The sequence below is a fragment of the Cervus elaphus genome, chromosome 12, assembly GCF_910594005.1.
Source record: "Cervus elaphus chromosome 12, mCerEla1.1, whole genome shotgun sequence".
Classification (NCBI taxonomy): domain Eukaryota; kingdom Metazoa; phylum Chordata; class Mammalia; order Artiodactyla; family Cervidae; genus Cervus; species Cervus elaphus.
Genome location: NC_057826.1, coordinates 65258098 through 65285297, shown reverse-complemented (window position 1 = coordinate 65285297; position 27200 = coordinate 65258098). Strand labels below are relative to the sequence as shown.

Here is a 27200-nt window from a genome sequence, read left to right as displayed (position 1 = left end):
ATCCCATGGATGGAGGAGCCTTGTAGGCTACAGTCCATGGGGTTCGCTAGGAGTCGGACACGACTGAGCAACTTCACTTTCACTTTTCACTTTCATGCACTGGAGAAGGAAATGGCAACCCACTCCAGTATTCTTGCCTGGAGAATCCCAGGGACGGGGGAGGCTGGTGGGCTACCGTCTGTGGGGTCGCACAGAGTTGGACACAACTGAAGCGACTTAGCAGCAGCAGCAGCAGCTTAAAGCACTGCATTTTATATACTTACTTTTCCATCCCAGTGGTATTCCTGGGAACCTTGTAAAAATGTATTCTTAACTACTTTACTGTTAATTCACATCATTGCCTGGGAGATTTCCTAGAAGTCAGTCAACTAATCAAGGAAGAATTTATCAAAAACAATCCATCTGTTGTTATAATGTTCATTATCTTAAAAGTGCAATGGGTATATACAAGTCAGTGCCAACATCTGGTCAACTTCCGCCCCTCAATACTACAGAGAATAAAAGGTCCAAGAAGGCCAAGGAGAGTTAATCAAGCATTAGAAATTCACTAAGACAGAAGTATATAGAGCATGGTCACAGACCACAAGCATTTTACAGCTTATCAAAGAGATCTTGACCAGCATGTGAAATAGTCAACTCCTCGCTTGTTTGTCACAGAAGTTTACTCAAATAATGATAGTAACCAGGAGGTTAGATGTTTTTGTTTTGTGTACTTATCTCCAAACTGTAAGCTTGCTGAAGAAAAAGCTGACATATATAGCTGATGAAAGTAGGCACCAAAGTCCTTCCTATTCCAGACATGGAGGAACCCAGGCACCCAGGCCAGACACTGGAGAGACAAGCCTATTGTACTGTCTGGGGAATGAAGACGCTCAGGGCAGTGCCCGAAATCTGGAATCCTGCAAAATCACTTCTCCAGCTCTGGAAAACTGTCTCCCTCACTGCTCCCTCACCCCATACACACATATAAATACTACTGCCCTACCTCCACAAAATAAATTAAGGCAGACCATACTAACACTACCAGAGGCCATGCTATTCCTACTTATTAGAAGAAGTTGCTTCTCACATATCAGCATAAGGTTATACAATTCTTACCTTAAGTTCCTCCCACAGCTTTATTCTCATTTCTAGACCTTGCTTCTTAATTTCTTTTTCTCTGTATTGTCTCTTCACCAATATCTTGTCAAGCCTCTTCATCTTCCGAATAGCATCCTGAAGTTGAGAATCTAATTCTTTTAATTCAAATTCATCTGTATTATGTTGAAAGTAGAAATGAGCATGAAGTTTATTAAAATCATAAAGCTTTTTTTTCTTGTTTTACTTTTACTATTTGTTCTTTCATTCAACAAATGTTTATGGTTGGTGTAATAACTAACATTGGTGTCATGTATCTTGGTTTGGAAAAAAGTGAAAGTGAAAGTGTTAGTCATTCAGCCATTTCCAACACTTTGCCACCCTATGGACTGTGGCCTTCCAGGCTCCTCTGTGCATGACATTTTCCAGGTAAGAATACTGGAATGAGCAGCCTTTCCATTCTCCAGGGGTTCTTCCCAACCCAGGGATCAAATCTGGGCCTTCTGCTTTGCAGATGGATTCTTTACCATCTGAGCCACCAGGGAAGCCTGCTTTCGCTTTTTTTTTTTTTCCCATATAATTATCTAACAACCTTGTGAAATAGACATTTACTTCTCTTTTACAGTTGAGATAATTTAATCCTTTCAAATAGCTAATAAATTGTAGCACTGAATTCAGAAGTGGGTCTAATATGATTTTTAACCCCAAATTCTTTCTCCTTCATTCTGCTATACTTTCTATATTCATAACTAACAAAGAATAAGACAAAGACCCTATCCTGAAATTGCTTTAGACTAACTGAAAGAGAAGTCACTTACACAAATAGCTATAGTAAAATGTAGCATGTCAGAGACACAGAGTAATTCCACCATGTTAGAAACAAATTCAGAAAAGTACACCATGTATCTAAACACCTTTCATGTACACCCCTTCCTGTTATTCTATTTTCCTGAAACACCTTAAAGTAAAAGTGAAAGTTGCTCAGTCATGTCTGACTCTTTGCAACCCCATGGAATATACAGTCCATGGAATTCTCCAGGCCAGAATGCTGAAGTTGGTAGCCTTTCCCTTCTCCAGGGGATCTTCCCAACCCAGGGACCGAACCCAGGTCTCCCACATTGCAGGTGGATTCTTTACCAGCTGAGCCACCAGGGAAGCCCAAAACACTCTAAAATGTTCTTGAATTATGGATAATTGATAGTTAGGAACTATTTAGAACTTCCGTTATTTTTCACTTATGATTATGCTTAATAATATTAATAATTATCATTATGATTATGGTCATATTAATAATAACAGCTAATGCCCCAGACAGTAAAGAATCCTTCTGCAAAGCAGGAGACCCGGGTTCAATCCCTGGGTCAGGAAGATCCCCTGGAGAAAGAAATGCCTATCCACTCAGTATTCTTGTCTGGAAAATCCCATGGACAGAGGAGCCTGGCAGGCTACAGTCCATGGGGTCACAAAGAGCCAGACATGACTGAGCGACTAATACTATCACTACTACTAACATTTATACATTTACCTGATAGACACAGTGTTAAATGCTTTATTTACATTCATTATCTTGTATAATCCTCACCATAAACCAGCGAGATGGAATAATTATTGCCCCTATTTTACAAATTAGTAAACTGAGGCTAATTTGTAACTGAGTTAAATACATGTCCAAGATCTATCATCTTATAACTAGTAAAAGGCAGAGTCAGTCTCTGCCCAGATCTGTGTTGACTCCAGAGCTAAAGCTCTTTACCGCCAGGAGATAACTCCTCTGTAAAGTCTGATGAAAGATGATAACCTGGCAATGAGCATAGGTGTTCAAGTCCTGAAGTCTCAGCTATCCCAGCTTAGATCATCAGAAATGTCATATTATGCAAAGAAAAGCCAAGTTTTGCAACTTTTGAAAATACAAAGAGTCCAATGGTGTTTCCCTATAATGTATATCACTTTCTCTTAAAAGAAAAGGAGATATGTTTAGAGGGAAGAAGCTTACCCAAAAAGAATACTGCTTCTACTAATAAGGAGACTCTACAAACTGTATTGCTCACGTACGTCAAACGCAAAAGCCTCTAGTTCTAATTCCAACTGGTTAGCCCTAGCATTCTCAAGCTCCATGTATACAGGTGGTCTATCCAGCAGGCATTTTGAAGTTAACTCTTGCTACACAGAAACAATATAATGTAATGTACTATAAACATTACTAAATATAATGTAACGTAAACAATACAATGTAAATGGGGCCACTAGCTAGTCTCAACTCTAATACCTCGTTTCCTGATAACTGTAATCCTGAGTCACCTGGTCTGAGAGCTGATCTCATCCCAAACACAATTTAAATCAGTTCTCAAAGTTTATGAGCTTGTTACTGAACCCAAATTCATTCTGCTCACCGCATGACAGGCCAATAAACCAGAAAACGAGCTGCTGGAACAAGAAATGACAACTTGAGTCAAAAAACTAGCAGACTGAGAAGATGTCAGACTAGCAACTCAAAAAAACATCTCCCTGTCAGTCCAAATCTGGGCTCTTTTCAATATACAACAGGGGGAGGAGGAGGGACCCACTGTGGCACCAACCAATGGCTGAGCAGGGCTACTAATGGTTGCTGATTGACAGTTGCTCACTAACAGTCGCTTGCTTGGGGGAGGGGCCCACTGTGGCACCAACCAATGACTGAGTAGGGCCACTATAGCTGGTGTCTGCCTCGCTGCTACTGGGCCCCAAGCAGAAAGGTACAACTGCAGAAAGCAGCCAGGTGTGAACTAGCCCCCGGCTGTTCTAGCAACATCATTCTTCAACCCACAGAGCAAGGTGTGCAGGTGGCAGAGACCATTCGTGGCCATGTGGAGATGGCTGACACGCCCATCAACCAGAACCATTGTCTGAGGCAGTGGGCACTGTGAGCACAGCCCTCTGCTCACCACACCAGCCAGCCTGTGACCCCCAAGGCAGCCTCAGAGCTGGTGCCCCCAGAGTGGAGCTCCCACCTGGCTGTTTGTGCAGCAGAAGCCAGCCAGCCTGGTGGGCTAGTCAAGGTCTGAGTGGAGAGGGGCAGCTGAGCAGCCCCTGCCTCAATGGGGCCCACAGGCCAGTGCCAGAGAGGGAAGAGGCCATCACGCCTCGGGTTCAGGCTGGGGAGGCCACCACTACAAGCTCAGCTTTCCTTTATAGTTTATAAATTATGGAGAACTCAAAGTAACTTTTGTTTTTGTGAGTTATGTCTATGGATAATTACCATATTAGAAATCAAAATTGAAGATTATTAATATATATTTATTCATTTTTAAATAATAAACATGGCATTACTTCTTACATTTTAACACAAATATAACTTTTATGACAAATAGCTACATTTTCCAAAAAAATTGTTGAGAAGAATAGTGATATTTTCAATCGTTAGTATCTGGATTAATAGAAGACAGCTGGATTCACGTATCTGCTTCGAAGTCAATCTACTGTAATCTGTTGCTTCACTTAAAGTATATGAAGAAAATTTGGCCTTACACAGTAGTTGGAAAGGGGAGGAGAAATACCCTTTTCAGATAATGGTGATGAAGAAGATAATTCTTCTTTAATACTAATATCAAAACCGGACAAGAGATAGTTTCTTAAAGGTTAGTTATAATGTGAAATCTGTAACCCTAGCTATTCCATAAATCCATGGATCTATTTTTCATGTTAAATGGATCTTTTATCCTGCATTGGTTACCTGGAAAACAGTGGTTCACTGAATTATGCAAATCTTCAAAATATATCACATTTGTTAATATTGCCACCGATTTTTATCAGAAAGGTCTAAGTACTAGGAAGTTGTAAAGCTCATATTGACATACACAAGTTTTCTAAGATTCTAAGTTTTTACTTGAAAGCTCAAATTTTATCATTGACAAAAAATACTGTCAGTTGTTTTCCTGAATTAACAGGTCCCTTTCATTTTTTACAAAAATGTCTGCCAAAATACTTAAGTCTGAATGATAATAGTTTGTCTGCCACTTATTCTTTCAAGTGAAAATGGAGTCCCATTAAAAAATGACCAGTTCAACTCTCAAAGTACCACACAAACACTTTTCCTCAACACAACCTTCATATTTTGGCATAGAGCAGAACTGCGTTATATGTACCTCCCAATTTACCACATAGGATATAAAAAAGATATGTACTCAAAAGTCAAGATTAATTAGAATTTAAAATTTTTACTGCTCCATCAAGAACATTCTTGAGTGACATCGGCTATTTCTTTCTTCTGCCTATGCCAGGCCTTAAAGAACACAATGACTATTAGTACACTTTGATGCCATTCATTGTCCTGATTCATGTCAAAGCACCAGCAATTTTACCCACCAATGCTTTTGTACCTTCAGTGAAACCACTCAGTGGGCAAAAAAGCAAACAGAATCATTTCAGTATTGTAATGAATTATAGTACTGATATATCAGTATTACAATGAAACTAGCTTTTACTTTGCCGAGTTCCTAAAAGGGCCTCAGAGCCCAGGGCTCTGCAGCCCATGTTTTGAGAACTGCAGTTCTAATTCACTTTGACCAGTATTAATAACCATGGGAAAAAAGGAGCTTTTTGAAATCCAGAAGTTATTAAAATCAAATGGGATTATCCTTTAAAAGGCATTTATATATTACAGGATACATTTTATCATACAATTTTCAAAAAGATCAATAAATTATGTCATAAAATACAGAAATACTTCCTACTTCATTAAAATGATTACAGTAACAATTTTGTTATATGACATATTTTATTATATTTCTATATGTACTTAACTCTTAATATTCTTATAAATAAGAACTTGGTGATTTGCTTGCTCACAAAAAAATGTATCTTATTACTTCTACATAATAAAAAATAAAAATAAATAATAAAAAACATATGTAATTCTAATATTTTAACTATAGCATCTGTAATTATCATTAGCTAATTACCAAGTAATTATCCTACCTGAACATTCAGGGACTATCTGATGTTGACCCAAGTTCAAATCTTCATCTGACCCCTCTTCAGGCAATTTTATTTTCTCAGAGTAGCTTTCCCCTTTATTATCATTACTGTTTCTACTCTCCTCTGTGTTATTGCTTTCTGAGTGGCCTTCTTTACCAGAGCTCAAATTGATTGCAGTATCAACCTAAAAATTATTTCCAAAGAAATAATTTTCAAAAATAATGTTTTTTATTTTACATTTCTAGACTATTTTAACTCAAATATAAGTATATATAAGGACATGCATCATACAGTAGTGTTAAATTATTCTAGAAATATAACACTTGATAAAATACAATTTACATACACAATTAAATTTAATAACATTTGCACCAAAGTAATATGCACCACTCTCCAGCAATTTCTAGCAATAATAGAGAAGAATCAGTCCCAAAAAGAATCTCTCTCTGTCAAGCTCTGAGGATGAGGAACGATGGTCCCTGCTGCCTGAGCTTACTCTCAGGTGAAGAGTCAAGGATCTAGAGCAGGACTAAGCAACACAGTAGTCACTGGTCACATGTGGCTATCGAACAGCTGCAAAGTGAACAGTCTGAATTGAGTGTGCTTCTAATGGAGTTCCTCAAATCAGAACCATGTGCTTTGGGTAATCATTTACTCTTATGCTAGTCACAGCTTTTCTATTTCATTTTGGTTTCTCTTTCCATTTTAGCAAAGTTTATTTGCTAAAAACTGGTGAAGACACCAGTTTGGTGCAGCTGTGTTTTCCTAAGAGAGGACAGGAAAACACATCCATGGCTGCACAAAGCAAAAACAGGGATCACAGGGCTTGAAGGCTGTGCTTGGCAGTAAAAGTCACCTTGGAAATTAACACAGCCCACAAGAGAGGCAAAAACTTCAGGGAAAGTGGAGACACACCTTTCCCCTCCAATGGACGGAATGTCTGCTCCAGCCCTACAGGACTCAGCCCTTGGAGGCTTTCATGCTCATGGTCTACACTCCATCACTGCAATCTGGGTCCCCTTGTGAATCTCCAGGACAGAAGGTAGGTAGTGCTGAGAATTAAACTGCCAGGGTTTAATTGCTTACACGACTGCACAAGCATCTCTTCACCTGAACTAGGACATAAGCCCCAAGAGAACTGAGCTGAGTCAGTAGTATGAAAATCACAACTGATGTTTCCTGAGGAATTACTACTGGCCAGGTCCTGTGCTGAGTGCTCGACACACACTGCCTCAGTCACGTCTCACAATGACCCTGTGGGATAGGTGTTACTGCCCCAAGTTAACAGAGAAGAAAACAGGTACATTATGGACTGAAACTAGTAGAGAGCCAATTTATAATAAGCAAAACAATGCTTACTTTATGTGATCTTGGAAGTGTTAAAGAGGGTTTCCTGTTCAAAAATATTCTTCTGTGAAAGGCCAGGTAAAGCCTAAAATTCCATAATATCCAGTAAATTCTTAAGGCTGCATAGTTTTGTGAAAATGCTGAAATTGCTAGAAGTCACATGAGCCCTGTCAGTAATTTATATCTTGGCATAAATGAATCGAGCTGACCTTTCCCTGAGAATGAGTTTTTATACAGGTGTAACATAATGAGATATTAGCAACTACTCAGATACCACATTTCAGGATACACAAAGATCTTTCACATGTGTCATCCATATGATCCTGACTCTTAGAATGAGCAGAAAAAATGAGACAAAAGACATGAAACAGAACAAAAGGAAAATACTGACCATTTCACAATTTTACCCACAGTTTCCCACCCCACTAGCAACAACCATCTCCCCATCCCACTGCCCACGGGCCTCTCTATTCCCGACCCTTCTGATTGTCTACCCTGTGGTCTGTTTGCTTTTTCTTACTTCTTCATTCTCAAAGCCACATTCAGTTTCCACTTTTCATTGTTTCATGTCCCCTACTTCATATCTCCATGTTAGTCCCAGGAAAGGTAGGTAGTCTATAAAAACACTTTCAAACAATTAGATCCCTACCTGAAAGCCATGAGATTTTTACACCAGTTGCAACAATTGGCTCTTTCAAGAAAAATATTCAGAAGCAACAACAAACCAAAATTCTAAGAATGAGAACTATACCATTACTACAGAAATTTCATTAAAATTCTAGCATTTTAGGGACTTCCTGGCAGTCCAGTGGTTAAGAATCTATGCTTCCACTGCAGGGGATGCAGCTTCAATCCCTGATCGGGAAATTAGATCCCACAAGCTACACACCATATGGCAAAAAAAAAAACCCTCTAGCATTTTAAATTCATTTTCTGCCACTCCGAAATTTTTGCAAGAAATAAGACAAATGAGCAATAAAACTAATCAAAATACTAGGATTTATTATTCTGACAATGTAAAACATCTTACAGACACTGAATCATTTGCAGTCAGCAGTCAACATGCAGCATACCTGTGGATTTTCTACCCCAACCCCAGATGAACCTTACTGATTTTCCACGAACTTGATTAAGACAAATCACAACTTTTACAAAGTCTTGCCTTTGATATAAGTATCAAAGTCCTTGTTGGTTAATAAATATGCTAGAGTTTGTTTTGACCTACAGTTTAGTGGGTTCAAATAAAATATGCCTGGAATTAATTGCTGATATATTTCTTTTAAATAAATTTTGAATGAGGTAATATTAAGCTATGTTTTAAAACATGTGCATCAATATTGTGAAGTTGCTGCTTTAAAAAAAAATCATCACCCAGGAATATGTAAGCAGAAATACTAATCCTTTGCTACTCTAAAATTTGTCAGGTCTTTGTAAATATATTATCCTACCTACATAAAACAGTAAAAATTTCATTCTAAATTTGTTAAACACAGTTATGTGACTAGCTACTATGTGTCTGACTTTACACTGAATCCCATGAAAAATAACACAGGAAAGACTGACCAATTAGGTTAAAGAATTAAGGCCAATTAGCCAAGACATATTGAGTACTTACTAGGTGCTGGTCACTTCTAAAAATTGCAGATATTTCACTCATTTTATCCCCAAAACATGCCTAAAAGGTGGACAGTATTATTACACCTTTGAACAGATTAGGAAACTGACACAGAGAGTCAAAGTATTAATAATTTTCCAAAATCACATAAAATGTGGTCAGCAGAGCCTATTTTGAACCCATAACTCCAGAGTTTAGGTTTATAATGAGTAAGCTTGAGACTAAAGAGTCTAAAATTGTTTTTGACTACTGGAATCTAAAATTGTTTTAGGTTCCAGTTTGGGCTATATGGAAAACCAAATAAACTGAAACCTTCCATCTACTTAGAAATGAATAGTTCTAAGTTCACAAGGATACTGGGGAAATTGCCAGTCAAAAGAAATTAAAAGGAAACTAACATCTATTTCTGCTTTATTGACTACGTCAAAGCCTTTGACTGGGTGGGTCACAATAAACTGTGGAAAATTCTGAAAGAGATGGGAATACCAGAACACCTGACCTGCCTCTTGAGAAACCTGTATGCAGGTCAGGAAGCAACAGTTAGAACTGGACATGGAACAACAGACTGGTTCCAAATAGGGAAAGGAGTACGTCAAGGCTGTATATTGTCACCTGCTTATTTAACTTATATGTAGAGTACACCATGAGAAACGCTGGGCTGGAGGAAGCACAAACTGGAATCAAGATTGCCAGGAAAAATATCAATAACCTCAGATATGCAGATGACACCAACCTTACGGCAGAAAGTGAAGAGGAACTAAAGAGCTTCTTGATGAAAGTGAAAGAGGAGAGTGAAAAAGTTGGCTTTAAGCTCAACATTCAGAAAACTAAGATCATGGCATCCGGTCCCATCACTTCATGGGAAATAGATGGGGAAACAGTGGAAACAGTGTCAGACTTTATTTTTTTGGGCTCCAAAATCACTGCAGATGGTGACTGCAGCCATGAAGTTAAAAGATGCTTACTCCTTGGAAGGAAAGTTATGACCAACCTAGATAGCATATTAAAAAGCAGAGACATTACTTTGCCAACAAAAGTCCGTCTAGTCAAGGCTATGGTTTTTCCACGGGTCATGTATGGATGTGAGAGTTGGACTATAAAGAAAGCTGAGTGCAGAAGAATTGATGCTTTTGAACTGTGGTGTTGTAGAAGACTCTTGAGAATCCCTTGGACTGCAAGGAGATCCAACCAGTCCATCCTAAAGGAGATCAGTCCTGGGTGTTCATTGGAAGGACTGATGTTGAAGCTGAAACTCCCATACTTTGGCCCCCTGATGCGAAGAGCTGACTCATTGGAAAAGACCCTGATGCTGGGAAAGATTGAGGGCAGGAGGAGAAGGGAACAACAGAGAATAAGATGGTTGGATGGCATCACCGACTTGATGGACATGGGTTTGGGTGGACTCCAAGAGTTGGTGATGGACAGGGAGGCCTGGCGTGCTGCAGTTCATGGAGTCGCAAAGAGTTGGACATGACTGAATGACAAAACCGAACTGAAAAGCTGAAAAACCTGTATACAGGTCAAGAAGCAACAGTTAGAACCAGACATGGAACAATGGACTAGTTCAAAATTGGGAAAGGATTACATCAAGGTTGTATATTGTAACCCTGCTTATTTAACTTATAGGCAGAGCACATCACGCAAAATGCCAGGCTAGATGAATCACAAGCTGGAATCAAGATTGCCAGGAGAAAATATCAGCGACCCCAGATATGAAGGTGACATCACCCTAATGGCAGAAAGCAGAGAGGAACTAATGAGACTTTTGATGAAGGTGACAGAGGAGAGTGAAAAATCTGGCTTAAAACTCAACATTCAAAAAGATAAGTTCATGGCATCGAGTCTCATCACTTCATGGCAAATAAATGGGGAAAAGGTGGAAACAGTGACAGACTTTTATTTTCTTGGGCTCCAAAATCAGTGCTCCAATGCAAACAGTGACTGCAGCCATGAAATTAAAAGACGTTTCCTCCTTGGGATAAAAGCTATGACAAACTTAGACAGCGTATTAAAAAGCAGAGACATCACTTTGCCAACAAAGGTCCATATAATTAAAGCTACGTTTTTCTCAGTAATCATGTACAGATGTGAGAGTTAGACCATAAAGAAGGCTGAGCACCAAATAATTAATGCTTTCGAATTGTGGTGCTGGAGAAGACTCTTGAGGGTCCCTTGGACAGCAAGGAGAGCAAAACAGTCAATCCTAAAAGATATCAATCCTGAATATTCATTGGAAGGACTGGTGCTGAAGCTGGAGCTCCAAGTGGTTAAGCTCCACTTTAACCACCTGATGCAGAGCTGAATCATTGGAAAAGACCCTGATGCTGGGAAAGATTGAAGGCAGGAGGAGAAGGGGATGACAGAGGATGAGATAGTTGGATGGCATCACCAACTCAATGGACGTGAGTTTGAGCAAACTCCGGGAGATGGTGAAGGACAGGGAAGCCTAGCGTACTGCAGTCTACGGGGTTGCAAAGAGTTAGACACAACTTAGAGACTGAACAACAACAACGAAAACTGAAATAGGAACCTTGTAAATCCCTAAAACAGATGCCCTGGTCGGGGCTGGGTGGGAGTGGAGTGTGTGTGTGTTAAGTTGCTTCAGTCATGTCTGATTCTTTGCGACCCTATGGACTGCAGCCCACCAGGCTCCTCTGTCCATGGGATTCTCCAGGCAAGAATACTGGAGGGCTCTGCCATGCCCTCCTCCAGGGGATCTTCCCAACTCAGGTACTGAACCTGCGTCTCTTACGTCTCGCACTGGCAGGCAGAACTCTTTACCACTAGTACCAGGACAGGTAAAAGAAAAATATGCTGGCCTCAGAAAGCCATGGCCTTGGGCTTTACCACCTACACAGAGCTAGGAGACTAGGACTTGGGCTCATGCAAGACAAGATGGAGAAGACCCTTCCCTCTCCTGCTTCATGAAGCTGGATCCCTTAAAAAGGTGCCTCCTCAGTAACAGTGCAGACTAGAAAAATATATCTATCCAAAAGCACAGGATACAAACAAAAAATGTGTCTGTGTTCCAAGTGGGAAACAGTCTTCCCTGAGAATGTGCAACCATGCAGTCATGCTTTATGTGGGTTTGAATTCCAATTAATATTATTCATGTACTCTGGAATGCTTCAAGATGAAAAATTAGCCGGAAAAAAAAGATTCATGCCAGCGGTATCTCTGAGCCATTTGGTAGAAGCAAACAGAAACTTGCTCCGGAAGGTACAGCTTCAAATCAGGCTCCATAAATTTTCCAAAATTAAAACTTACAATCCCAAATTTCAAAAGCCATGAACACATGACCAACAGTAAACAAGAATCAGAATAAACAAAAGAACTTAATATATTACTATAAAAATCTGATAAAGATTAATATTTTAATATTAATATTTAATATTCTTTTTTTCATTTATTTTTATTAGTTGGAGGCTAATTACTTTACAATATTGTAGTGGGTTAATATTTAATATTCTTAGGAAAGAATCCAAATAACACAAAAAGAATAAGATACTCTTTTTAAGAATTCTCCAATCCAGGGGATCTTCCCAACCCTGGGATCGAACCCAGGTCTCTCACATTGCAGGTGGATTCTTTATCAGCTGAGCCACAAGGGAAACTCAGAAATATTGGAGTGGATAGCCTATCCCACTCCAGTAGATCTTCCCAACCCAGAAATCAAACCGGGGTCTCCTGCATTGCAGGCAGATACTTTACCAACTGAGCTACCAGGGAAGCCCTAATAATAAGCAAGATTCCTCTAGGAGTTTTATAGTTTCTGGTCTTACATTTAGATCTTTAATCCATTTTGAGTTTATTTTTGTGTATGGTGTTAGAAAGTGTTCTAGTTTCATTCTTTTACAAGTGGTTGACCAGTTTTCCCAGCACCACTTGTTAAAGAGGTTGTCTTCTTTCCATTGTATATCCTTGCCTCCTTTGTCAAAGATAAGGTGTCCATAGGTTTGTGGATTTATCTCTGGGCTTTCTATTCTGTTCCATTGATCTATATTTCTGTCTTTGTGCCAGTACCATACTGTCTTGATGACTGTGGCTTTGTAGTAGAGTCTGAAGTCAGGCAGGTTGATTCCTCCAGTTCCATTCTTCTTTCTCAAGATTACTTTGGCTATTCGAGGTTTGTTGTATTTCCATACAAATTGTGAAATTCTTTGGTCTAGTTCTGTGAAAAATACCGTTGGTAGCTTGATAGGGATTGCATTGAATCTATAGACTGCTTTGGGTAGAATAGCCATTTTGACAATATTGATTCTTCCAATCCATGAACACGGTATGTTTCTCCATCTGTTTGTGTCCTCTTTGATTTCTTTCATCAGTGTTTTATAGTTTTCTATGTATAGGTCTTTTGTTTCTTTAGGTAGATATACTCCTAAGTATTTTATTCTTTTTGTTGCAATGGTGAATGGTATTGTTTCCTTAATTTCTCTTTCTGTTTTTTCATTGTTAGTATATAGGAATGCAAGGGATTTCTGTGTGTTAATTTTATATCCTGCAACTTTACTATGTTCATTGATTAGCTCTAGTAATTTTCTGGTAGAGTCTTTAGGGTTTTCTATATAGAGGATCATGTCATCTGCAAACAGTGAGAGTTTTACTTCTTCTTTTCCAATATAGATTCCTTTTACTTCTTTTTCTGCTCTGATTGCTGTGGCCAGAACTTCCAACACTATGTTGAATAGTAGTGGTGAGAGTGGGCACCCTTGTCTTGTTCCTGATTTCAGGGGAAATGCCTTCAATTTTTCACCATTGAGGGTGATGCTTGCTGTGGGTTTGTCATAAAACACTCTCCGACATAAATCACAGCAAGATCCTCTATGACCCACCTCCCAGAATATTGGAAATAAAAGCAAAAATAAACAAATGGGACCTAATGAAACTTAAAAGCTTTTGCACTACAAAGGAAACTATAAGCAAGGTGAAAAGACAGCCCTCAGATTGGGAGAAAATAATAGCAAATGAAGAAACAGGCAAAGGATTAATCTCAAAAATATACAAGCAACTCCTGCAGCTCAATTCCAGAAAAATAAATGACCCAATCAAAAAATGGGCCAAAGAACTAAACAGACATTTCTCCAAAGAAGACATACGGATGGCTAACAAACACATGAAAAGATGCTCAACATCACTCATTATTAGAGAAATGCAAATCAAAACCACAATGAGGTACCATTACACGCCAGTCAGGATGGCTGCTATCCAAAACTCTACAAGCAATAAATGCTGGAGAGGGTGTGGAGAAAAGGGAACCCTCTTACACTGTTGGTGGGAATGCAAACTAGTACAGCCGCTATGGAAAACAGTGTGGAGATTTCTTAAAAAACTGGAAATAGAACTGCCATATGACCCAGCAATCCCACTTCTGGGCATACACACTGAGGAAACCAGATCTGAAAGAGACACGTGCACCCCAATGTTCATCGCAGCACTGTTTATAATAGCCAGGACATGGAAGCAACCTAGATGCCCATCAGCAGATGAATGGATAAGGAAGCTGTGGTACATATACACCATGGAATATTACTCAGCCATTAAAAAGAATTCATTTGAACCAGTCCTAATGAGATGGATGAAGCTGGAGCCCATTATACAGAGTGAAGTAAACCAGAAAGATAAAGAACATTACAGCATACTAACACATATATATGGAATTTAGAAAGGTGATAACGATAACCCTATATGCAAAACAGAAAAAGAGACACAGAAATACAGAACAGACTTTTGAACTTTGTGGGAGAATGTGAGGGTGGGATATTTCAAAAGAACAGCATGTATACTATCTATGGTGAAACAGATCACCAGCCCAGGTGGGATGCATGAGACAAGTGCTCCGGCCTGGTGCACTGGGAAGACCCAGAGGAATCGGGTGGAGAGGGAGGTGGGAGGGGGGATCGGGATTGGGAATACATGTAAATCCATGGCTGATTCATATCAATGTATGACAAAACCCACTGGAAAAAATAAAAATAAAAATAAAAAAAAAAAAAGCAAGATTCACAATAAACAAAAGAACTTAAGATATTATTATAAAAAGCTGATAAACAGTTCTAATGAGTCTGAAGAAAGAATCCAAATAACACAAAAAGATTAAGATACATTTGAAAATAAATGACAAAGGACTTCAAGAAATTAAAAATATATCATTAAGATTAAAAATTCAATGGATAGATTAAAGAACAGATTTGACATAGTATTAGAAAGAATTCTAAGAAATATATATTAAAAATTCCACAGCATGATGCACAGAAAAATGAAATTTTTTTTAAAAATTTTAAGAGACATAAAGAATAGAAGAGAAAGGTTCAACAGAAATTTTATTGGACTTCCAGGATGTCAAAATAGAAAAAAAAAAATGCAGGCAATATTCGAAACATGTGAAAAATACAGTGGCTAAGAAGTTTTTTTAAAAAAAATAAAAAACACACATTCTTACATTGAAGTAGTACTAGTCTCCAGAAAGACAAATTAAATAAGTCCATACCTAGGGGAGTAATAATAGATATCAAAGACAAAGGGAAAAAAAAATAAAGTGGCTAGAGAAAAATATCTAAACTAGACAACCGACACTGGAATGAATATTGGGCTTACACAAAAGCCTTCTCACTGGCAACAAAAGAGGCAAGTATCTAAATGTAAAATACAAAACTATAAAACTTTCAGAAGAAAAAACAGGAACAAATCTTTGGGAACTTGGGTTAGACAAAGGATTCTTAGATACAACCAAAAACACAATTCTCAAAAGAAAAAAGCATGATGAATTGCACTTAAAATTTTAAATGCTCTTTAAAAGACACAGTTAAGGAAAGAAAAACCAAGCTATAGACTAGGAGAAAATATTTGCAAATCATATATCTGACAAAAGACTATTTACTTACTGTTAACTTTTCACAGTTCTTTATGTATTCTAGATAGAGTCTTTTGAACATAAACGTTAAAAAAGATATGTGAATTGTAAATAAGCACATAAAAACACAACATTATTAGTCATCAGGGAAATTCCAGTTACACCCTCAATGAGATACTACTTTATACTTATTGTATGTATGCAACTATTTACAGCAGCTTTATTCATAATCACCAAAATCTGCAAACTACCCAAATGTTCCTCACCTGGGGAATGAATAAGCAAACTGTGGTTTACCCACACAATGGAATGCTACTAAGCAATAAAAAGATGTGAGCTATTGGAACAAGCATCAACATGGATAAGTCTCAAACGCATTGTGCCAGCAAACAAAAGCCAGACTCAGAAGCTACATTTTTTTTAACTTCACTCATATGACCTTCTGGAAAAGGAAAAACTATAGGGATAGAAAACAGATCCAGAGTTTCCAGGGATTAAGAGTAGGGGAGACTGTTTATGACAGGATAGCATGAGGGCATTTTTGAGAGGTAAGGATGGAACTGTTCTATATTGTGATTGTGATAACATCACTCCACACATGTGCCAAACTCAGAATTAAACACCAAAAAAGAGTGAATTTCACAGTATATAAAATGTTTAAATTACAAGCAAAGAAGTCAATGAGATACTATGTAAATAGATGGGAAGCTTTACTATCACAAAATTAGAAATTCTCTCCAAGTTAATCTATAAATTCAAAGCAATTTCAATCAAAACCTCAACAGTATTTTTCACAGAACTTGAAAACTGTTCTAAAATATAAAAACAACAAAAAGCCAAGTATAGCTAGGACAGTCCTAGAGAAAAATATGATGGGGAGACCGATCTCATCAGATATCAAGAATTATTACAATGCTGTAAGAGTTAACACACAGTAATGATGCAGGATTAGATGAAACAAAACATAAGAGTTAAGCTAGAAACTGTATTTTACAAAGCTGCTTGCAGGCCGGATTCTGGATATGTGTTAGTTTCATCCAATTAGGTGCATCTGCACAAAATTTCTACCACAGAAATGAAGTAGAAGCCATCTTGCTAAGCTCCTGATGTGCAGCTGGTCTCTTTACTGACTGAGCCACCAAGGAAGCCCTATAATATTGACAAGAAATATCAAAGGCAGTCACCTCTGCATGTCTAGTCACCAGTTTTATGGTTCTGAGAGATGTGTAGAATATCAGAGGCAGCAACAGCAGCAGCTTTCAGATCTCTGGATTTTGGATAAGGTGGTGTGACAGGGCTTCCCTAGTGGCTCAGCAGTATGGGCTCTGCCTGCAATGCAGAAGACACAGGAGACCTGGGTTTGATCCTTGAGTACGGAAGATCTCCTGGAGGAGGAAATGGAAAATCCCACAGACAGAGGAGCCTGACAGGCTACAGGCCATGGGGTCACAAAACAGTTGCACGTGACTGAGCCTGCACGCACAGTGAGACCTGGAAACCAACAATCCACGGGAAGTCCCCTCCATGAGGGCCTTTTCAGCTGGCCCTCAACTGATTTAGGAACTGAATTTCTTGTATTCGATCTGGAATACATTCTAGGCTGGAAATGCCTAGAATGCTTTCTATTTCCAGCATTAAATCATGATAGATAATCCTCTAAGAGTTTTGTAATGCAGTCTAACCCATAAGTTGAAAGAGTAAGTGAGAAAGGAGTCAAAAAACTACAAAGAAAATTTTCACCATAAGCATCAAAATTTTTGTTTCCCACAACCTTAAAACAAACAAACTGCCCACATCACAGAGGGAAAAAAATACTTTAAAAAAAAATCAAATTAGATATTTTGAGAAAAAATAGAAAGACTAATAAAGATAATAAAGGGAGTCACAGCCAGGTAACGTACCTACTAAATATATACCATGTGGTCTTGATCCAAACACTGCTTTTTAAATTACTAAATCTTTTTCATAGTAAGAGTCAATACTGGCATAGTAGATATTGGAATACAAAGCTTTCTTATGAAAGAAGAAAAGTTAACAAATGAGCATTATCAAAGTACAACTATGGAAAAATAAGCCATACTCTATCCCCCCTCCCCCAAAGAAATGGGAAAGTAAAGAAGGAAAGAGTATTTTCACATTAAAAGATCCAAAGTAACAAACAAGAAATCTGTGAGTGCTCCCAAAACACACCTTTTAAAGAGGAACCTTAGAAGGGGATGTTAACAACTCTGGTTTACCAATTGCTAGAGATTGAAAGAAGTCGTTTATATCATTTCTAAACAGCAAAGTACCTTGAAGGATGCTGGTTCTGGTGACAGTACCTCCAAAGAAGCATTTGAACTTCGGCTCCCAGGACGTGTTCTTGAATTTGAGGCTGGTTTTGAAATTCCATCTAAGTTTCCCTTTATAATATCCATTGATATCCTGAAACAAAATTTTAAGCAAGTTGTGACCTGTATGTTTAAATGTTTCATCACTGTTAACATGCAGTTAACTCAGAGCCTCTGTTACAAGGATTATGTTGCTACCAAACTCACAGGACCCTAACTTCATCAAAAGATATCTATGTCCACAGATCATTACATTTTACATTGCTGTAAGTGGAAAAAAACATGCTGCCCAGGAAGTTTGATTCTGAAAGTGGCTAAAAAAGTGCAGAAGTGAACGCCATTCACACTTTCGGATAACCACACCTCTCAGCCAAGACTCATGCTTCATGGTAATAATTTCCCAAGGCCTCCACTTGCTTTTGGTTTTACTTTCCTTATTCTAGCTCAGCCTTCAGCCTGGGCTCCCTCTCAGCTCTGATTTCTCCTCTCTTCCTTGGTACCGAATCTTCATGGAGTACCTGCTGCTGCTGCTGCAAGTAATCACTCTTCTATCAACCCTGCCCTACTAAGACCCACAATTCTACTTCTGCCCTGAAACAACAGAGAACTGAACCTACTCTATCTACTAGAGGACAGATTTTCATTATCTGGATACACATTGCCAATTTCCTTAACTATTTTTCGGGTGACACTATCCACCGGCCTTGTACCAGTCTGGCTGCTCTATTCCCAGGACTGTTTCCTAAAGCAGGAGATATTAGGCAGGGTGGTTTAATCTAATGAGAAAACTTGAGCATTGCCAGCACCTTGATCCTGCCAAACTGTGCCCTTAATCAGGACCATTCCAGATTTGTTCAGTAACGCTGGGGTGGCATACATGCCAAACAAAATAGAAGAAACAGAGAGAATGTCAGAGTTTGCCTTCTCAATACTTAGCTTTACATATGTGTGACTGGATATCTTCCAACAAATCCTTTCCTAAATTCCTACTGGTTATGAATCAAACCATTTCTCTCATAAGAGAATAAAGGCAACTGCCTCTGGCCCAGTAAGTGAAACAATGTCCTTTTCTTACCCTACAAAATGACTCATCTATCTTTCTCTTTTTGAACAGGGAAGGCAGAGTCCAAGGAAGTTCCAGACACAGGAGGAAGCCCAAACATGAGCATTGCCATGCTCCTCCAAGGCACACCGAGGAATAATATGATTTAGCTCACAACCATTCAATGTACCGAGGCGTCAAGGACCAGTAGGTCAACTCTTTCCATCTCAGCAAATGAAAAAGGCATTGATCCCAACATTATTCAACTCTGTGAAAGGGTTTTGGGGCTCACTCAGGAAGGCACTGACATTATTATTGTGGGATGACGGATCACCCTGGCCCGTCACATCACAATCAAAAGCATTAAGTCACTGAAAGGCCAAATGTCTTGTAATGCCCTAAGCAGCCTGTCAAGGGAGACTTATTGCAGTGCACAGAGGGAGCAATGAGATGGAAGCCTGTGCAGAGCCCGCATAATACACTTCAATAATGGGAGGGGCACAGGGAACCACCAGTGGCACGGATCAGCTAAGAGGCTCCAGAAATCTCTCAATTTGCGTTAGAAATAGGTCTGTTCTTTTATGTTTGCTCCTGAAAATCATAAATAAAACACACTTCCCAGGATGGGTAGGGATATAACTTAACAATCTTAACGATTTGGCCATCTACAAAAAGTACGGATAAAGGGCAGTGAATTAGGAACTTAGAGATGTGGCTGAGTGTATTAGAAAACAATCTCAATAGCCACAGAGAAATTCCACAAGAAAAATAAAGCATTGTGCAAGAAAGCAAACAATCAAATGATAATTAAATACTTTTAATTATATAAGCACTGAATATTGATTTAACCAAATACTGTGCCTTAATTATATTGAGTGTATGTGAGAACAAGTATGTAAAAGGAAATGCATAAAAAATCTAATCTGTCAAAATAGGAAATCAAAGAGAATATCCAAAACTTGGTAAATCTAAACAACAGTTAAATAAGCATAATGTTTACAAGTTCAAGATATTTGTCCCTGAAGGATGTGACCTTTTTTCCGTTGTACATATTATAATGTAGTTTGACATATTTTACTATATTACTTTAATAAGTTTTTTAAATTGCTTAATAATAAATGTAAAATATGAAATCTCCAAGGGACTGGAAGGAAACACACATCTAATTTACATAATAATGAGGTTTTTTGTTGTTGTTTAGTTGCTAAGTCCTGTCTGACTCTTTTGAATCCCCATGGACTACAGCTGCCAGGTTCCTCTGTCCATGGGATTTCCCAGGCAAGAATCATGGGGTGGGTTGCTATTTTCTTCTCCAGGGGATCTTCCCCACCCAGGGATCAAACCCACATCTCCTACTTGGCAGGTGAATTCTTTACCACTGAGCCACCTGGGAAGCCACTTTACCACAGGTTCAGTGGTAAAGAATCCGCCTGCCAATGCAGGAGACACAGGTTCCATCCCTGGGTTGGGAAGATCCTCTGGAGGAGGAAACAGCAACCCACTCCAGTATTCCTGGCTGGAGAATCCCATGGACAGAGGAGATTGGTGGGCTACAATTCACAGTGTTACTAAGAATCAGACACAACTGAGCATGCACGAACACACCTGGGAAGCCCAAAAATGAGGTTAGTGACTTACCAAGCAGGACATCAAGAGCGTAAGTCAAAAAATAAGAGACTAGTAGATGTGATCACATAACATTGACTGCTCTTGAGTATCAAAAAGAAAAAAAAAAAAACTCTAAATTAAAAGATAGATGAGAAACTGGAGAAAATATATGCAATATAGATAATATACAAAAGATTAATATATTTACATATTTAAAGAGCTCTTATCAACAAGGAAAAGAAGCATTACAATAGAAAACTGGCAAAGGGCATAGACAAGGAAGGAAGGCGGGAAGCAGGAAGGAAGGAAGTCAATATCCTGTTTAAAAAACAAGACCAATTTCTCAAATTAAAGAAATACACAGAGAAGGACCTGAAAGATGATCACAAATCAAAGAAGTAACAATGGTGGGTTCTGGACTAATAGGTTCATAGATGTTCTTGTGTCTTCTTTTACCTTTTGCTTATCTCTACTTGCTGGTTTTCTAGTATCCTAAATTCATAATTAAAGAATTTATTTACTGTAGTAAATTTTCTGGAATATACTAAAGTATATTCAAAAATAAATAAAAATCACCCAGTATTCATCACCCTGAGCTAAACACTGATGGCACATTTCTTTTCCATTTTTGCTTTTTATATTTTTTCAACAAAATTGAATCCATGTATTTCTCACTTAACATTAAGTGATCAGCATTTTCTTATTACATTAAAGATAGCTCTAAAATATAATATTATTCACTTCTTGATATTCCATTAAATAGAAGGATATATGACCAGATTCTAACTTGCAACAAATCACTACAAAGAGGTACAAAGTTTTCATAACATTCATTTCAAGTGAGATTAATTTAAACTTTTTCATATAGGCTTGTGAGAAATGCAACCACCATGAATGATTTAAAACCAAAATGGGGACACTGGGCCAATAAAAAGAATCAAAAGAAAATTAACCCTCCTCTGTTTAGTTATAATGAATAGCCAGCCTTTTTAAAAAGTAGAATTGCATTTATCTTCATGATTTTAATGTCTAGAAACTATTTCTGGTCTAAAAACTATATAAACTTTCTATATTTGTTTATTATGTAAGAAATATTTGCCTATGAGAGCAGGAAAAAAAGCAAATAATGTAGAACAATGTAAAAGTTTTTCAAGTTCAACTTACCCTCATCCCAAGAAACACAGTTAACAGATTTTTGGTCTTACATTTTTAGGCATATGCAAACTTTCTATCCTTTAACTACCTACTCCTCCCCAGCAAAAACACACACAAATGGCATGGTGCTTCACAACTTGCTTTTTCACACTTAATGCATTTCAGAGATTTTTCTGTACCACCACACACAAATACGTTTCATGCTTTCAAATGATGGCATAGTATTCTATTGCATAGATGTAGCATTTTAAAAACCAGTTTCATTTAGCTTTTATATGGAAGATTTGCTATAAAAAGTAAAACAAAAATTTACTCAAAATTGATCATAGGCCTAAAAGAAAAACTCAAAACTATAAACTTTCTATAAAATATGTGTGATTGTGGGCTAGGCAAAGATATCTTAGATACAACATCAAAAGTATGATTCATAAAAGAAAATACTGATAAACTGGAATGCATCAAAGTTTAAAACTTCCACTCTTCAAACAACACTACTGAAAAGGAAAACAAAAGTCAGATTTTGAAAGAAAATATTTGCAAAACACATAGCTGCAAAGGACTTACATCCTGAATATATAAAGAAGTATCAAGACTCAATAAAAAAGATTTGAGCAGACATATCACAAAAGACGTATAGATAGCAAGCTAGTACAAGAAGACGGTCAACATCATTAAGCCATGGGAAAAATTCAAATTAAAACCATAATGAGATACTGCTACACATTCAAATGGTGAAAATTACTTTTTTAAGAAACTAACAATACCAAGTGCTGACAAAGTTGAAGCAACTGGAACTTTCATATATTGCCAATGAGAATACAAAATGGGATAGCAGTATTGCAGAACCGCTTGCCACTTTCTTACAGTGTTAAACATACACTTACCTTACAACTCCACAATCTCACACTTGGATATTCACCCAAGAAATAAACATTTATAATCACACAAAAATCTGCACATAAAGGTTTATAGCAACTCCGTTAACAACTGCCCCAAACTAGGAACAATCCAAATGTCCCTCAACTAGACAATGAATAAGCAACTGTGGTACATCCATACAATGAAACATTGCTCAGCGGTATAAGGAAACAAACTACTGATACAAAACTTAGGCAAATCTCAACTATATAATGCTAAGTTGAAAGAGGCCAGATTCAAAAGTCTTCACAGAATTTGTTTCCAATTATATGACTTCTAGAATAGAGAAAACTATAGGGACAGAAAATGGATGACTGTTCACAGGGCTGGGGGTAGGAAAGGGTTAACTACATAAACCCATATAAGGGAATTTCTGGGAGAATGACACAAGTGTTTTGCATCTTGACTGTGATGGTAATTACATAAACACAAGCTGTATGCCTTTGTCAAAGCTCACAGAACTGCAATATTAAAAAGGTAAATTTTACGGTATGTAAAGAATACCTCAATTTAAGTTAACCTCTTTGTACAAATTTTTGCTTAGTTATGTTTATATGTCCAGAATATAAAATTGAATTGCTAAGTCAAAAAAAACAAAAAACAATTGCAATACAACCCAGAAATCCCACTCCTGGGCATATACCCAGACAAAATTATACATGCACCCCTATGCTCATAGCAGCATTATTTACAATAGCCAAGGCATCGAAACAACCTAAATATATTCATCAACAGATGAATGGATAAAGAAGGGGCAGTGAAAAAGTGAAAATGAAGTCGTTCAGTCTTTGTGACCCCATGGACTGTAGCCTACCAGGCTTCTCCATCAATGGGATTTTCCAGGCAAGAGTACTGGAGTGGGTTACCGTTTCCTTCTCCAGGGGATATTCCCAACCCAGGGATTGAACCCAGGGCTCCCGCACTGCGGGCAGATGCTTTACCCTCTGAGCCACCAGGGAAGCCCAAAGACATGGTACGTATATACAATTATTTAGCCATTAAATACATTATTCAGTCATTAAAAAGAATGAAATAGCTCCATTTGCAGCAACACTGATAGACCTAGAGATTATCATACTAAGCAAAGTCAGTCAGAAAGAGAAAGACAAATACCATATCACTTATATGAGGAATTTAGTACAACAAATATGAACATACACAAAACAGAAACAGACTCACAGATACAGAGAACAGACTTGTGGTTGCCAAGGGGGCGGGGAAACAGGAGAGGGAAGGAATGGGAGTTTGGGAATAGCAGAGGCAACCTATTAAAAACAGGATGAATAAACAAACAATGTCCTACTGTATAGCCAGGGAACTATATTCAGTATCCTGTGACAAACCATAATGGAAAAGAATATGAAAAAGAATATATATATACATATGTATGTATAACTGAGTCACTGCTATACAGAAGAAATAAATTAACATTGTAAATCAACTACACTTCAATAAATTTTTTTAAATTGTTGAGTCAAAGAACACTTGCATTTCAAATTTTGGTAAACTACCAAATTGTCCTACAACAAAACTGTACCAGATTACATTACTACCAACAGGGTATGCTGAGACGAAGGCGTCTGTTTCTCCAGCAGAGCCAATCTGATTATGTCAAAGCTTTCATCTTTGTCAATCTGGTACGCGTCAAAAAGTATCTATGAGTTACATTTATTTAATTACCAGAGAAGTTATCTCTAGTCAAATGTTTACTGCCCACTTTTTTTTTTTTCCTGTGAAATACCTATTCGCATCCTTCGTCACTTATAGACTATTTTAAATGGCTGGTAATTAATTTGTAACACAAGTTCTAGATCTTATGGGCCAGGACAGTGGGAGTCCTTGGTACTAGGTCTTACGGTCAGGAACGTTTGCTGCAGTGTCCAGGAAAGCCTGGCACAGCCTTCGAGGAGACGGAAGCCTCTCCGAGGTCAGACTCGCGGCTCCCTCCCAGGACTCCGGGCCGGCCCCCCGCTGACACTCTCCCGCCCATCCCCAGCCCAGCAGCCAGAAGGGACTCCGCTCCACTCTTTCATTGGCTTGTAGTCCGGCGACAGAGCTCCGCTGCTAATCTGTGCGGTCCCTCACCTTCAGGGGGAAAACTAGTGTCCAGTCGTCAGAGCATTGACACAGCGTCACCCACTGTCGCCCGAAAGGGAGGGGTCTTTTCCCGCCACCGCAGTTTCTCTTTCTCTACAAGTGGAAGAAGCGGCGGGTCCCAAGCCCTCTTGCCTCTCAGAACGCCGTTCCCTTGGCAACCAGAAGCGGACGCTTCCAGTCTCGCGATAGGAGAAAAGGACAGCACCATCTAGAAACGAGACTTGGGAGCCCAAGAACCACTGGGGCACAACCTGACGAAACCCTGAGACCTGGGGAATCTCTGCTGTCTCTGTTTTCTGGGCGGAAGGTGGAGGGTGTGGGATGGTTTGTTCGTATTTAGGTTGAACTCGGAACGAGGATGTATGGATGCTTGTATGCGTCTGTCCTCACTATTAATATGATGCTCTACAGGTCAGTTCATCCTCTCCGAGATCAGTTTACTTATCCGTAAAATGGGGTGATAATAATTGCTTCCTCACAGCGTTGTTATGCCGCTCAAAAACATAATGTTCTGTGAAGTTCTTAGTAAATGTTAGATGGCATGTAAATAAAAACTAGTAGTTTTGCCCAGATTGGACTACAATCCAAAGACGGTAATAATTGCTATTTGCACTTTCTTTCTTTTGTGGTTCTATAATTCTCAGCGCATGAAGACTATTTCCCCGGGTCCTCAAATTGACTTTTCTTCATCCTCAGTGCCATCAAATGTCTGCTTCTTCCAATATAAGCAGCATTTTACAGTTTACAAGACATTTTCAATACACAGACCTTTTAGCCTCATTGTTAGGTGGTGAGGTATGTATTCTGTAAGTATTTTTCAGAAGATCAAATAGATAAAAGTGATGTGTGCAGAACTAGGGCAGTGGTGGGTGTAAAAACCTGACTGTAAATGTCATCCATATACTTCTAAATTCTGCATTTCTATCTCCAGCTCTGAAATCCACACGCTTATCTGACTCGGTTACATCGATATAAGAAGGACCTCAAAGTTAAGATGTCAAAAAACTGAACTTCTCCACAGTCCCTCCTCCATCTCGCCTTCTTACCTATCTTAGCTAATCAATAGTAACTGCATCCTGCCAATCTCAGGCCCTTGGGGCCTGAGATAATAATTGCTTCCTCAAGGTCCTCCTTGTTAGTGTTTCTACTCAAGAATTTCTTCCCAGCATTTCTCAGAAACTTTATATGTTTTTCCAAATTAAAAGAAAGTCAGTTGAGAAATCAGGAAAACTGGACAGAGTTCTAATTCTCCTACAAGAGTTAAACCTTAGCAATCAACATAGAGATCCACTGATGTCAAGATAAATCAAAAGCAAGGGCAGGAAACACTGAGTCAGAAGCTGAGATAAACATTCCAGGAACCAGGACAGGAGCACCTGGGAAAGAGGCGATCACAATTTAACTGGTCAGTTTTGCTTGCAGTTAGTGTGATAAGTGTGTGTTTCTGCACAGTCTTCTAATAATCATTCTTGCAAGTAAAATAAATGTTAATAAGTTGATACTTATTGTATACTTTACACAAATTCTATGAGTGATAGTCCAAGGAACAAGTTGTTATTCAAAATAAGTTCTTAAATGGGCAATATCCAACCCATGATTGTGTGAATCACTGTTAGCCTTGCTTGGAGATTTGTGTGTTACATTATTCAAATAGCACCCACCCAATAATGTTCTCTCCGTACTCCAATATTTGGATATTTGCTACAGGCTACATCTCTTATAAATATTTTTAATAGTTCTTATTTTTTAAACAAGTGCTTCAGATAGCATGATAATGAGTAAAGAATATGAAGAAGGTTGGAAGTATTTTAAGAATAACTTAAAATTTGGAGAGCTCCTAGAAGTTCTGATTTCTTGTTTCTGCATGCCAAAGATTAGCATCTGTTGGGAATTTGGAAATACTACTCCTACTCCTTGTTCTTCCAATATGAATAAACACACATACAGACACACACACACACTCACACACATTGCCTGGAACCCAGTTCCCCAACCTTCCATATGATTTGTTTCTTCTCTTCCTTCAGGTATCTGCTTCCTCAGGTGGGTTTTTCCTGACCACCTTATATTAAATAATAATTCTCATTTCTGTACCCCCTAAGCTATTCTGTTTGGCAGGGAGCTAAGTGGTGGTCAGCTCTTTGTGACTTTGTGACCATGGACTGTGACCCGCCAGATACTGTCCATGGGATTTCCCTGGCAAGAATA

The 27200-nt window shown here is 38.4% G+C and overlaps 1 protein-coding gene across 3 annotated transcripts in view; it reads right to left on the bottom strand.

Annotated features, from left to right (window-relative positions):
• The window catches only part of FSIP1 (fibrous sheath interacting protein 1), a 259251-nt gene extending 234007 nt beyond the window's left edge, over nt 1-25244 (bottom strand). For 2 of the 3 annotated variants that reach the window (XM_043919251.1, XM_043919252.1), the window contains exons 1-4: nt 24981-25244; nt 18134-18266; nt 6031-6214; nt 1099-1253 (exon numbers count right to left, since the gene is read on the bottom strand). In XM_043919251.1, coding sequence (XP_043775186.1) covers nt 1099-1253; nt 6031-6214; nt 18134-18259 — 465 coding nt within the window. In that variant the 5' untranslated portion in view covers nt 18260-18266; nt 24981-25244. Of the gene's footprint in view, nt 1-1098; nt 1254-6030; nt 6215-18133; nt 18267-24751; nt 24843-24980 lie in introns of those variants that run through there. The other variant, XM_043919253.1, reaches the window with a different exon arrangement.
• Between the last annotated feature and the right edge of the window lie 1956 nt (nt 25245-27200).